The following is a 14,547-nucleotide window of genomic DNA, read 5'->3' on the forward strand; positions in this document are numbered from 1 at the left end:
GAGGCTGTCTCCTTCAACCCAAGGAAGAGATGAATCAATGTGTAAATGTGGGTTCAGCTCTATACTTAACTATTCCTTCCTCCTCACCCCCTCTTCCTTCAATTTTTAAACAGTTAAGGGCCTTCTGGGGTTTCTGCACCACTGGAGCATATTTTCCTGTCACCTCTGAGAGCCAGTTAGTCTGGACAATCTGAGAGGCCTGGAGAGCTCAGATAGACATCAAAAGCTATATCCCTGCAGTTTCTGGTTTGGTGCTCTTGAGTAGCTAGTGGAGTTTTGCCAGAGTCCAAAGAGAGTTGTGGCTGCTGCTGTAGTCTCCTCTCCTCCTGGGAACACAGTTTGCCTGTGACACCGTCCTTGTTGTGTATTTTCTAGCAGCAGTGTCCTGGTCAAAAGGATGTTCCGACCTGTGGAAGAGGAGTTTGGTCCCTCCCCTTTGAAGCAAGTGAAAGAAGAAGGCCTGAAAAGAGGTAACATCAATTCTTAGTCGAATATAAAGCTGTGGGACTCAGGCCCTAAAGCTGGGAAGGGTAGGTCTGGCTCGGACAGAGTCAGTTTGGTGCTAGCACAAATGTGGAGTAGGTGGGAGAAGAGTTCCTGGCACCTGTCAGTGTACAAGGAGCTGTTTTAACAAATGCTTGTCATGGCTGCAAAGCAGAAAGAAAGGAAAAAAAAAAAAAAAAGATCGTGCTGTCTCAGATTAGGACACAAATGTGTCTGCAATAGCAAAAAGCTAGAGGCTTTCTGGATCCTTGGCCCAGCCACAGAGTTCAGAAATGTTGCAGTAGCAAATCCAGGGCTCTCTGTTGTTCCTTTGTGCTCATCTTTTCTGTTCTGGCTGGGATCACCAGCATTTGCTGGTCAAAGAGACCTTAAACAGGCAAGCTCCTGCTGACTGCAGCCTTAGATTAGCTTGAATAAAATCTCAGAGGTTTCCAATTAGAAATAGGAGAGGCATCTCCCAGCAGACCTGGCTGAATGGGTCAGGAATTTGTGTCATTGCCCTAAGTGAGTATGACTGCAGCTGAGTTGCATGTGCTGTACCAGTACAGCTCCTGCCTTCCACTCTGCTGCAGTGAATTTCTGCATTGAAGCTCAACATAGAGCTGTGGAGCTTTGCACTGGAGGTGTGGTGGCTTTGTCCACATCTGCTTTGTGTCCAGTCACTTCCAGTGCAGTGCTGTAGATGATAACTTCCTACACTGCCAATTAGACACTGGAGAGTGTTTGCCATCCTTCAGTCTCATGAGTTCTGTCAGGTAAGGTTTTTGGAGGCCCCAGGTGTTTGACCAATTTATGTAACTCAGACTTGCAAATGCTTTGAGCTTCACCCATCGGTTTTTGAGACAGCGAAGCAGCAAGATCCAGAGATGAGCTCATCTCTTCTTACTTGCACCATTTGTAAGATTCATTTGAGCTTTATAGAAACAACTTCCCAGAAGCCTGATTTGCACAGGTTCTGTGTTGGTTAGGGTGGAGAGCTTGAACCAGGAGCAGCATGCAAGATTACAGGATGGAGACTGATCTCTTCCTGGAATACATGTCAACTTACTCTTCTTCTAGTTAAATCTTCCATTAATTATGTGAGGTCACATCTGGTTGACTCAAGACCTTGGGCAAATTCACATTATCAGATCTCCATCAAGAAGAAGGACACAGCCATCAGGGCTACAGAAAGAATTGCCGTTTCCTGCAATTTTGCCTGGGTTTTACAGCTGGAAGCCTGGAAAAAGTTGCCTGCAGGGAGGTATTGGTTTGCTTAGATTATTCCTGTCCTTTGCTGTGGTGACTTGTTTTAATATCATCCAGGACTTGCAACCATTTCAACGAGGAGATTTGAAAGGGGAAAAAAACCCCAAACACAACAAGTTTTTCATCTGGTGGCAAGGCCATATTAGGTAATTAAATCCAGGAGAGGCACGAAGCAGAAGCTGGAGGAAGCTCTCTTCACATCCCCTTCCTGTTCAGTGTTTCTTGCAACTTGGACACTGCTGGCTGGAGGTCAAGCCTCTTCCAGCATGGCTTGTGCTCTGGTGAGAATCCTGCCATCAGGAACCCTGCATCTGGAATGGTGCTGATGGAGCTCAGCTGAATCCTGGTGGTCCTGCCTGCCACAGGATCAGTGCCTGTGAACATGCTCTGCTGCTTTGCCCAGCCTTAGCCACCTAGAAGCCTTTTTTATTCCCAGATTTATTTGGTGCAGCAAAGCCCCTAACTCCTGGAGAGCAGGTATGGATGGGGTGCTGGTGTGATGTGTGGTCTGATACACGCATTGGCAGCAATGCAGTCCCAGGGTGGCTCAGCAGCAGAGCAGCTCAGCTGCAGAACTGGAGTGTGTGGCCTCACCCTCTGCCTGCTGGGCCTCGCTGTGATACTCTGCAAGGAATGCTCAGGTGTTAAGGGCACAGATCTGCTGGGGTTTGCAGAGCAGCAGTTCACAAGGTTCATGTTCTCACACAGGTGCCTGTGTCTGGGTGAATTAATCTTTCATCCCCTTGAGCTCTGAGGGGGGACGAGTGTGTTCCTGTGAGCCACCTGTGCTGTGCAGCTATTGACTTGGCCAGCCTTGTGACCTTTTCCTGGTTTGAGTTCTCTGGAAGCTTTTTCAAATCACTTTCCCTTTCAGATTTCCTAGGGAGGTTCCCATTAATTATACATGCAGCAGCAGAGGTTTCCAGTCCTGTAGCTGGCAGCTTGAAGAAAGCTGTACCTTTGTCTAGCTCCTGGCTCAGGGAAGTTGTGCTAGATTACTCCAAAACATTTTGTGTTCATAATAGTCAGGGGGTTGTGGAGCACCCCTGCAGAGAACAGCATTCACTCTCTCACCTGGGCAATTTGTGCCTGGGCAGTTAGTGAAAACTCCAAATGCAGGAAAGCCAGGGCACAGCTGCCACCCCTCCCTTCCTTGACTGAAATGTGCCATATCTCCATCCAGAGACCACACAGGGTGCCTGCTGGAGCATCAGTAAATGCCTAGACTCAGAGCTGCACAGTGGCCAAGTCTTACAGTTTCATCATGTCCTTAGTTTCATTTTTGCTGTGTCTGTGTTGCTGTCCTTCTGTCTTGGCACAGTTGCCGTTGGAGAAGCAAGCTGTTAACACATTTTAAGAGGCAGCTCAGATCATTCTGCATTCACACTTAGAGCCTCAGCTCAGAAATCTCTCAGGTGCAACAACCTCCTTGCCTTCAGCAAAGACTGGTGGCCACTCTGCAATTCTGTAAATCAGGCCAATTTCTGAAGTAACTAAAGATTTATCACTCCTCTGTTTTCTAATTCATTTCAACAACTAAAGAGCATGAGGCACCACAGTAGGTTTCAGCCCTGGTGAGAGGTTGGGAACCAAGATAAGTTTTGATCTAATTTTCAGACAAGAATAGCTCGTTGCCTGGCATAAGTATCTCTCCACCCACCCAAAGTACTGCAATCTGTACTACCAGAGTGAGCCTGTCTAGATGCCATGGCCATGGTGACAGTAGGATCAGAGGGCATAAGTATGAATTGTGTCACATCGTCACAGTCATGGCTTGGCATTCAGTGGCAATGGTACTGAAGCCCACTGGAGTCTTTCTGCAGCCCCTTTTCCTCTGTCCTGGCTGTGCCTCCTGCTGTAGTCTTCTCTGAACAACAACTCAGAAAAAGAGGTGTGGGTTTTTTTCCCACTCATCTGCTGTTTGAGAGAGTTCATCATCCAGAACAACTCACTGAGGTGGGCCAGAGTAACAGAGAGTAAGGGCAGGGACGAGACAGGGGCTGCTTAAGGCATCCCCTGTCACCATAAGTCATTTATGGGAAGGTGCCCTGGTGAATCAAAGCCAGGGTTTCCACACTTGTCAGGGGAGAGGAAACCCCAGCAACCCACATGTGCTAATCCTGGTGCTCTCTGTGACTGATTGGAGTTCCCTGTTATCCTTGTAATGGATCCTTCCTTCAGCATGGCATTGCCTGACGTGTCAAGCACAACGGAGAGATTTAAAGCTCAGCACTGGGATTGTGTCATGGCCCTGACTTTACCCTCAGTCTCGGTGTTTTGTTTTTTTTTTTTTTTCCCTCCTTTCAGATGCATTTGTAATTTCTAAGGCTGGCAGAGGTCCAGGTGTTTGAAAAGCCAGGAGTTAGAGGACAGCTCTCTGGTTGCAGGACAAGCATGACTGAATTAATGAAAGGGTTAGGACAGGAGAAATCAGCACTTGGAGGGGGTGCTTGCTTGTGCAAGGAAACATATCAAACCCAGTCAAGTTTAAAATGCTGATGTGGATGTTTTTTGTTCTGTTGTCTTCTGACAGTTATTTAGGTTGTGACCCAAAGTCACCTCAGCTTCTAAGTCCTTTAAAAGGACCCCCTCAGGAAGATCCCAAAACAGAGGTAAAAAGGTTGTGGCTATGCATGCCTGTGGTAGCAGTTTTGTGGCTCATACTTCTGAATTAAAAATGCAAAAATCCATCACTGTCCTGCCTGCCTGATTTGTGGACCAAAGACAAAGCCTGTATTTGAAATCTTCCTTCAGTCATTCCAAAATCTGGGCAAGAAGGCTGCAATTCTCTCTCTGCAAGTGTGCCTGAGCCCACCCTGCTGCAGTCTTGACCTGAGAATTAGCTCCCCAGTAATCCCTGCTCTGTTGATTCATCTGCAAGTCATCTCTTGAATTACTTGGGGAAGGTATCTTTGGGATCATGAGGGTTGGCAGTTTCAAAAGAGAACTTCTTCTATCTACCAAACCCAAGAAAAGTGGCTAGCAATGCAGCTTGGCACAGGCACAAAGCACCCAGCAGCACCTGGTGTCTGTGCCTCACCTGCAGCAGTGTCTGTGGGGAGCAAAATTCATTGTGGAGCATTTTATTTAACCTGCTGCTTTATCAGTAGTGTGAGAGTAAGTCTAAAGCACTTGGCTAGTGTGTGTTTGTTTGCTTTGTAACTGTCTGCCCTGCTTTTGCCATGCCATAGCAAGTGTCCTCCTTTTAGCTGCACAAGCTGGAGAGGGCAGGGTGATGTACCTATGGAGCACAGGACATCTGAGGGAGGAAGTGGAGCTTTTTAGGAGTACAGATGGCATTTGGGTACCTGAGCAGGGGTGGGCATGCAGATAAATGCCTGCCTGCAGCAGTGGTTTGGAATGTCCCCCCTGTACAATTGCAGATAGGTTTAGACTCATTCTTTCCAGTGTTGCTTTGCAGAGTAGCCAGGCCCCTCTGCAGTCACCTGCATGGTAATATCACAGAAGACTGGTTCTTTTCTTTTTTTTTTTCACTGATTTTGCTTTCAGAGGCCCAGCTCAAGGCAAACCAGACTTGTCTTTTCTGAATGTACTTTCCCAGGCTTTTGGATGAAGCCTGGAGAGGTGCAAGCTGAGACAGTGGTTTAGGAAGACTTAGCTTCTGTGTTTTGTCTCATGAACCGCGGGGCCCAGAGCTCTTTAGCTTCTCTTGATTCAGTGAATGGAGGTTTAGATTCTTGAAGGTCTATATTCCTCAGAGCAAATGTGCTGAATGTTCTCTGTGTGTTTTCAAAGCAGCTGTGAGTGTCTTCCGTGGTAAGCTCACTGATGACACACTGATGGCACTTTTTTTTTTTTTCCAAGTGCAACCATCTTCAGCACTTCAGTGTATCTGTCATGGATTCATATTTGGTTTTCTGCTCAATTTGGGGGGTTTGCTCTGTTTAACCAACTGAACTGCTCTAAGTTTGCTTTTTTTTTTTTTTTTTTCTGTTTCAGTGCTTTTGTATGTGAGGAAGGAGACAGATGAGGTCTTTGATGCTTTGATGCTGAAGTCACCCACAGTAAAGGGGCTGATGGAAGCGGTGAGTATTGGGTGTCCTCACACTGCTTGTCTGCCTTGGCAGGAAAAGCTGGAAGCTTGTAGTGTACTATTGAGATAAAGCTTAGTATAAAGACAAAATTCTTCTCAGATCCCTGTAAAGCATTTCATAAAGGCTTTATGGAGCACACCTCTGAAGTGCTGGCATGTTCCAGATTCGGTACTATCAGGAGGTTGCTGGTTTCAAACAGTGTCACAGAGCTGTCTTATTGGAGACCTGAGCCTTGAGGAGTGGTGGTAATGAACCAGTGTCAGGGCAGCAGAGAGATGCAGGCTCTGCTTTCTGAAGTGTTTCAGAGGCTGTTGAATCTGCTCCTGTAGTGCCTATTGGTGTGTTCACAGCCATCTTTTAAAGAAAAGGCCCAAGGATGCTTTTTCTTTAGCCCAAGGATGCACTTTTTCTATGTAAATTCCATGTGTCTCCTGTGCAATTGCTGGTCCAGCATAGAAGAGCCAGCTGCTGGGTCAATGCAGGCAGGTCATTCATATCTCCTGTCTCAAATTCCTTCTCCCTCCCAGAGTGACCTACCTACCAGCCTGCCTCTTTGCTGCTGCTTTGACTTGAGTTTTTGCACGTTGCCTGTTAGCTGTGATCATAAGTGGCTATTTCCAGACTGAATTGTGGCCTTCCAGTATCTGAAGGGGGCCTACGTGAAAGCTGGTGAGGGACTTTTTGGGGTGTCAGGTAATGATAAGACTGGGGGGAATGGAAAAAACCTAGAAGTGTGTAGATTCAGATTGGGTGTTAGGAAGAAGTTTTTCACCATGAGGGTGGTGAGACACTGGCACAGGTTGCCCAGGGAGGTGTTGGAAACCTCATCTCTGGAGGTTTTTGCAGCCAGGCTGGATGTGGCTGTGAGCAACCTGCTGTAGTGTGAGGTGTCCCTGCCCATGGCAGGGGGATTGGAACTGGATGATCTTGAGGTCCCTTCCAACCCTAACAGTTCTATGATTCTGTGACTCCTGTTCACATGAGCTGGTGGCTGGTAGGTGTGTGAAATCTGGTGAGGGGAGAGTCAAGAAGCAACCAGGTGTCTCACTGCTTAGATGGGGGGACTAATGTGAGATTGACATGTGGGATGCTGAGTGGATTTCTAGTCTTGATAGCATGTGTAAGGGCAGGAGGGACTGGATGAAACATCCCTAGAGAGCTTAGCTGAGTGCTACAAGTGTCTATATTCATGCTTATAAAACTGACACAGTGTCTCATGGCGTGGACCAGACACTTCAGGTGCAGTAAAGATGGAGTTATTTGGACAATATTTGGCCAGTAGCAAAAGGCAACAATAGATTTGTGGGTTAATGGAGCTATTGAAAGCACATGTTCAGATCAAGGTATCTCTGAGGACGTCTTGACTGTGCTTTTGCTCATGCTGTTTGCTGGCTGTGACTGCAGCTCACTTGTTTGGAAGTATAATAAAAGCCAGGCTTCACTTGAGGAGGCTGCAGTCTGATTCATGATAAGCTGTGGCATGGAACCTAAAAGAATGTTACAGCCCTTCTGTGACCCTTCAAGCTAACACCAGTATTTTATCCCTGGTAGCCTGTGCCTCTCCATGCCTCTTCTCCAGCTGCTGTGAACATGAAAACAAAGCTGGCATGGAAGCAGAAAAGGTTGCTGCATACCTTTGTCAGCACAGCTGCCGACTGAGGGGCATGTTTTCAGCATCAGAGAAATCTGATCTGCTCTAAGATGCTCACTGGAAGGAGCACTTTCAGAAAATTTTAGTTCCTTTTGGTAGCATATTGTGGATAAATCCATGCCAAAAAGCTGTCAGACTTCACATTCTTAAATCCTCTCTCTCCAGACATTTCAGTAAACCATGCCCAAATCAAAGCTAAGAACTTGGAAACTGAATATTATAGAGCCCCAGGGGTGAAAGGCAGCAGGAGTGAACCCTGGCCTCCCTCTCTGTGTGGCTTTCACTTCTCTTGGTGCCATCAATCCCTGCTCCTGAGCTGCAGCTCTCCCCCCATTTGCCATAGCTAGTGGTGATGTTTTCCCAGGTACTGGGTTTGGTTTATTGTCTTACACCCCCCCATTCCCAATGAACAATGGGATTTCTTCTCAGATTTCTTTCTCCTGGCAGCTCTTTAGAGGTCTCCTATTTCAGAGGGGTTTAAGATGTTTGCATGCCAGGCCAGTCCGTCTGGGTGGGCAGAAAGCACTGAGCCCCTGTCACCAAGCACAGTGTGTGTGTGTGGTGACTGAGCAGCTCTGAGCAGCTCTGCAGCCCACTCAGCCTGCTTCCTGGGCAGGGTAACTCCAGATCTCAGCAGGTACCCCACCCAGGAGTGTGCAGAACCACAGACTGGTTCAGCTGACAGAAGGCAACCTAAACTGGGAGATGTAAGCATCTCCCATAGCCCTTCTAAAATTAAGACCCAACAGCTGAGCTCAACAGAGCTTGCTCACACCAGGTTATGAGGTACATGTCTCTGTGCCCTTCCAACCCTTGCAGCACAACAGACTGGACCATTCCATAAAAAGAAGCTGGCAAAGATGTTTCCCTACATGCCTTGACCAGCCCAGATGTTACCCTCCCTATCTTCCTGACTCCAGCAGAGAAAGCTTTTCTGGTGGCTTGTGCCACAGAAATGTCTTACAGACAAAGTGGCCATGCAGGGGGGCTGCATCCAGGCTCTTATTTCAGTGCCACTCTGAGGGCTGCCCAACTGCTTCAGGCATCCTAAGGGAAGGAAGGAGCTCTCTGCTCAGAAGAGTGGAGATGATGAAGGGAAATGTTCCTCCAAATAAAGACCTCTTTAAAAAATGTATTGTGGCCCAGGCTGAGGTGAGACACTTCTGCTCTGTGTGGGAGCTGGCAGCAGAGGTGTTTCAGAGGAGGGTGTTAAGTGAGATGCCCTGGCAGCTGCTGGCTCTGTGCTGCTTCCTCAGCCTCTGCAGCAGGACTTGGCACATTTGCACTGCAGCCTTGTTTTGTAGCCTGTGCTGGGAGAGGCTCTCCCATGAGCTGCTTGCAGCCTGACTCCACAGCTCGCTGTTTGGTGTAACTGGTTGAGACCTCAGAGGTTGCTGAGAAATGTGCTTGCTCAGCCAGCTGCAGGCTTTCCCACAGCTCACTAATCCCTGCCTGTCACAGAAACCCCACACCTGTCATGGGCAGTGTGACAGGCAAGGCTTTCTCAGCACTGCCTCTCCTAGGAAGTGGTGTCCCAGACTCTCACACCACTTTGAGCAACATTTGGAATGTGGGCGTTAGTTATCCTGAACATCCTAGGGAAGTTTTATGCTGGAATGTGCAGAAGGCTGGATATTAGCTGCTGTGAATCCTTCTTGGCATAGGAATGTTTCTCGTGCTTGTTTATCTGCATGGAGTCAGTGGACAGTGTCTTCATCTTCACAAATGTCACTGGGCTGCAGAGTCAGGAGCCCAGAGAGGAGGAGAGTTGATTTGCTCATCTTTACCCAGTTGGGACCTTTGCTGCAGTTGCAGACTGCAGTTTTTCTCTGATGTCTGTTGTGAAGCATTTTATCCCATACTCTGATGAAATGGAGCCATTTCTGTTACAGCTTTAGGGGAAGGCTTAGCTTTAGTGGTACAACAAAACCACAGACACACAAATTCATCACCAGGCTCCTTATGTGACCTCCTTCTATGTCTGGGAAGCAAAGCCAGAGGGCAGGAAAGAGTTAAAAGGGAACATAACAGCTTCTGAGCAGGGGTGGATAATTCCTTCTGCTGGGGCAGCCTGGCCCATCTGTGGTGGAGAGTAGCTGGAGAAGAGGGACCAGGCTGTGCCATCTGTGGTGGGGAGTAGCTGGAGAAGAGGGACCAGGCTGTGCCATCTGTGGTGGAAAGTAGCTGGAGAAGAGGGACCAGGCTGTGCCATCTGTGGTGCAGAGTAGCTGGAGAAGAGGGACCAGGCTGTGCCATCTGTGGTGCAGAGTAGCTGGAGAAGAGGGACCAGGCTGTGCCATCTGTGGTGGAGAGTAGCTGGAGAAGAGGGACCAGGCTGTGCCATCTGTGGTGGGGAGTAGCTGGAGAAGAGGGACCAGGCTGTGCCATCTGTGGTGGGGAGTAGCTGGAGAAGAGGGACCAGGCTGTGCCATCTGTGGTGGGGAGTAGCTGGAGAAGAGGGACCAGGCTGTGCCATCTGTGGTGGAAAGTAGCTGGAGAAGAGGGACCAGGCTGTGCCATCTGTGGTGGGGAGTAGCTGGAGAAGAGGGACCAGGCTGTGCCATCTGTGGTGGGGAGTAGCTGGAGAAGAGGGACCAGGCTGTGCCATCTGTGGTGGAGAGTAGCTGGAGAAGAGGGACCAGGCTGTGCCATCTGTGGTGGGGAGTAGCTGGAGAAGAGGGACCAGGCTGTGCCATCTGTGGTGGGGAGTAGCTGGAGAAGAGGGACCAGGCTGTGCCATCTGTGGTGGGGAGTAGCTGGAGAAGAGGGACCAGGCTGTGCCATCTGTGGTGGAGTGTGGCTGGAGAAGAGGGACCAGGCTGTGCCATCTGTGGTGGAGTGTGGCTGGAGAAGAGGGACCAGGCTGTGCCATCTGTGGTGGAGTGTGGCTGGAGAAGGTGAGGATGCCCCAGACAGGGGTATGTCCAGTCCTGGATTCCAGTCACTCTTGTGCCCTGTTTAGAGCACAGGCTTGGCCTTGCTGCAGGTGGGTTGAGTGTGTTATGGACACATTTCCACCCTGTGCATGTGGTTATGAGGCTTTGGCAGAGTTACTCAAAGGCTGCACAGAGCTCAGAGTGGTAGGTTTGGTTTGTAGCCCAGCAGTAAGAGTGGCTTTGTGAGGCACTTCTCATCACTGCACAGAGTGGGCTGCTGCCCACAGCAGGCAGTGTGTCCCTCTGTCACATGGGTCTGAGCAGCCTGGATGCTGAACAAGACCTCTTCCAAGGCAGGCAAGAACATGGAACCAGGCCTTCCATCAGCACCTCCAGCACCATGTCCAGACAGTGCCAGTATGAATACAGCTGAAGCAGCAAATACAAGGCACAATTTCATTAGTGTTTTGTTCTCTGCTAGGTGCAAAACTCAGGGCTTGGATGGATTTAGTGCACTTTATCAGTTACTCTTTATTTCCATCCTCCCCTTTCTGCTGGCCACAGCTGTGTCCTATGGTCAGAGGAGATGTTTGCAGTGTACAAGAAGCTTTGTTCCTCCTTTAAAATCTTGGAGTGCTGCTGTTCTTTGAAAGTACAAAATGGTGTTTTAGGTGAAATGACAGCTCTGTAAGTACAGGTGGTGTAGGCAAGCACAGGCTGATTGGAGAAGTCTGACTGCACAGGAGCCGTGCTGGAGGTCCAGCCTGTGGCTGAATCTCTCCTTGGTGCTGAGTTTGCCCTTTGCTTTCTTTCAATTTTCAAGATGCTTCAGATGTACTTCAATATGAATTCAAGATGCTTCAATGTACTCCTCTGAAATATCTCTGCTGTTCAGTCTGAACTCCAGACTGCCAGGATTGTACAGTGAGTGATGTTTGGCAGTGTTGAAATGGATTTGCAATGGCACAGTCAGGTCTCTGATGCAGGAGGCAGGCAGCTGCTTAGCTGCAGGTCTCTGATGCAGAAGGCAGGCAGCTGCTTAGCTGAAGCTGGCTCTGGCTGAGTGCCTTTGGTGTGTAGCTGTCTCACCCAGGTTTGCAGAGTTCATGTTTGAATGCCATGCAAAGTGAGAGGTGGTCAGGTCTCATTTCTCAGGAGCCTGCAATGATATTTCTTTGATTTTGATGGTTCCAGATCTCTGAGAAGTATGGGCTGCCAGCTGAGAAGATTGCAAAACTTTACAAGAAGAGCAAAAAGGGGTAAGTGAACTAACTGCAGGATGCTTTAGAAGCACTCAGAGATCCCAGCAGTGTTTGGGGCCTCCTGATGCTGGGCAGCATAAACGGTGCTGGGAGACAAGCACGTGCCTGAAATGTTGATGTGTGTGGGAGAAGGGAGCTGCTGTCCAAGTCTGAACGGTGTCACACAGCTGGGCTGCTACTCCTTGCCACTCATCTGAACCTCTCCACTTTTCACTTTTTTTCACATCTAAAGCACCACAATATTGTAGTGGCGCAATTTTAAGTCAGTCCTTTGAGTTTCAGCTGTAAGCAGCTGAAGGCATTGTGTTGTCTGGGCATTTCTTGAGCTTTTGAGAAGCCAGGTTGAATCCTCTCAGGTTTGGCTTCTTGCCATCACTCTTTCCAACTGATGGGTTTGCTGAAAGTAACAGTTTACTGTGTGGAGTGAGAAAAACACTCACGTACACTTCAAATAGTTGTTGTTGATATTCTCACACCCCAGCTGAGTGCCAGGCCTGTGAGCTGTGTGCAGAGCACAACTCACACTGCTTCCTTCCCTGCTTCCCCATGTGGGCAGCTCACAGGGGTGCAGCAGCTCCCATGGTGTGGCTGAGGAGTAGCACTGAGGTGTCCATGGCGTGGGAAGCACCAGCCAGCTGGGTCAGCAAGGACCTGGAGTGCAGCTCACCTTGTAGGAGCTTAAGTGGGTTAACATCCCAGCACTGGCATGTCTCTTACCTTGACTGCTTTGGCAAGGAGCAGCTTCTAACCCAGAGACTTTAATATGGGGCTCTGGGGTGACTCCTGGTGCCGATTCCCACGGCTGCCTCTGCTCTGGTCTGTACTGGAGCCTGGCTGTGCCTTGTGATGCAGTGAGCACAGGCAGGGCAGTGCCTGGCTTTGCCTCTCAGTGTCCTGCACATCCCAACAGTGATGTTTGCCTTTGTCCTCAGTATCTTGGTAAACATGGACGACAACATCATTGAGCACTACTCCAACGAGGACACGTTCATCCTGCACATGGAGAGCATGGCTGAAGGCTTCAAGATCACACTGACAGAGATCTAGCCTCAGGCAGAACCTTTTTGGGAGGAACTGCAGCATTTCACCCATCTTGGAAAGCAGAAGATCCCCTGGGAACTTGACAGCTATTGATCAGAGCCTGTTACAAGACTGCTTTGAAACTCCTCTCCAGACTGCATGGAGGCCTGAGGCCACTCATGTTAACCTGGTCCCTTATTTATTATTCCCCACTCTGTAGTGGACAAGCAGTTGCCAGCCCCCACATGTGTAACCAGCCAGCCCACTGCAAATGTGCACTGCAGCATCTTCTCCTCTGCTTCAGTGTGAACTGGCTCCTCCCAAACCTGCTGAGGAGCCACGCTGGTCCAGTTCCACAGCTCTGGTGTCCATCTCTTCACCAGCAGCTCTGGTGTCACTGCTGAAAAGCTGGTGCAGTGCTAGAGTGGGGGGAAAGTGGCTGCCAGTTGGTTTGCTCAGACTGAGCCATATCTCCAGTGTGGTCTTGCCAAATACCTCTGGTGGTTCTCAGCACGCAGCAGCGAGGACTCGAGAGTGAGGCATTCAGCTTCTGATGTGTAAGTAAGTGGTAGAGAAACCATTTTAGCCTTGTATATAATGTTTATAATATGCAATAATATATTTTAACTACTGTCTGTGGGCATGTTTACTGCCACTGTGTTTGGGTATGTGTTGGGTTTGGGGTTTGACAGGGCCCTTCCTAGAAGATGGGGTGGCTGCAGTCAGTTGAGCAGTGTGTACTGAGAAGCTGCTAAGTGCAACTGCACTCCTGCTCTGGTACTGAAATATGAGAGCAAGCTGTACCACAGGGGCTGCAATGCTCTGCCACAAAGGGACCCACTCTAGGTGCCCAGGTCCCAGCTGTAGGTACCAGAGTGTCCCATCCAGCTGTCACCACATCCAAGTGGCACCACGTGTCTTCTGCTTGAGGTGTCTTGGGGCAAATAGGGGATTTCTGCCCCTCGTGTGGCAGAAGTGGAGGCTTTCAAAGAGCTTTTCTCAGTCCAGCAGAGGGAAGGGTGCTCCTAGACAGTAAGAAACAGGACTCAACCCTTTCTTCTCAAGGGTACTTGCTCTTGTATCTCCATTGACTGATTCTGGTTTGGTTCCTGGGACAGTTAGGTGAGCTGTAAACCTGGGCTCAGTCCAAGGTGGCAGAGCTTTAGCAGCGGACACTGAGTGTCCTACAGCTGAGCTGTGGGCATGGCTCTCTCTCACAAGGGCTGGATCTGGACCCAAGTTGAACTACAAGGTTATCCCATCATATTCTACCCCTATCCCATGAATTCTGTGAATGGAGAAAATAGCAGGCTGAAGTGATAGCAGGGAATGTTCAAAGGGCTGAGTGTCCCTAGCACACCCAAACCCAGCACTTACCTCTCTCCATTCCAGCTCCTCTGGCTGTTGGACAGAGCTCCTCACTCAGCACGCAGTCCTGTGAGTTTCAGCTGCAGGCATGGATCCTGTGCAACAGGCAGAGGTGTGGATCTTTTCCCATGTGCAGTCTTTAGTCTTTCTTTGTTGTTTTCCTTCTGAAATCCCTTTTCATTCAGTCACAGAATGGTTTTTATTAGGTGGTTAGTGACATAAAGGGACACTGCTCGTCTGTAGTGTTTTGAGCTGTGTGGAGCTATTTCCAATCAAGCTAGCTGGGATTGCTGACCAGTCTGATTTGGTCATGGTTTTGCATGAGTAGTCCTGCAAGCTGCTCTTGTGCACTTTCTTTAACTTCATGAGCAGCAGCATCTGTACTTCAGATAGAAATCTTAGGTGCCTGCCAAAGTTTCTGTGGAACTGGAACCTGTCAGAGGTTCAGGCTGGTAGCATCAGGGCTAACAGCCACAATGTCTGCAAAGCCAAGGGTCTCTTCTGTCTCCCTCCCTCCCTCTTCCTTTGTCATGTGATCTTGCTACTCCTGGTGCTGAGGTTTT

The 14,547-nt window shown here is 49.0% G+C and overlaps 1 protein-coding gene across 1 annotated transcript in view; it reads left to right on the forward strand.

Moving 5' to 3' along the window:
* The window catches only part of GRHL2 (grainyhead like transcription factor 2), a 55,920-nt gene extending 43,277 nt beyond the window's left edge, over window positions 1–12,643 (forward strand). Inside the window, exons 13-16 of the mRNA XM_054385279.1 lie at window positions 376–470; window positions 5,713–5,798; window positions 11,529–11,593; window positions 12,529–12,643. Of these exons, the coding sequence (XP_054241254.1) occupies window positions 376–470; window positions 5,713–5,798; window positions 11,529–11,593; window positions 12,529–12,643 (361 nt within the window). The remainder of the gene's footprint in view (window positions 1–375; window positions 471–5,712; window positions 5,799–11,528; window positions 11,594–12,528) is intronic.
* Window positions 12,644–14,547: the final 1,904 nt, after the last annotated feature.

The sequence above is a fragment of the Indicator indicator genome, chromosome 12 (genome assembly GCF_027791375.1).
Source record: "Indicator indicator isolate 239-I01 chromosome 12, UM_Iind_1.1, whole genome shotgun sequence".
Taxonomy (NCBI): domain Eukaryota; kingdom Metazoa; phylum Chordata; class Aves; order Piciformes; family Indicatoridae; genus Indicator; species Indicator indicator.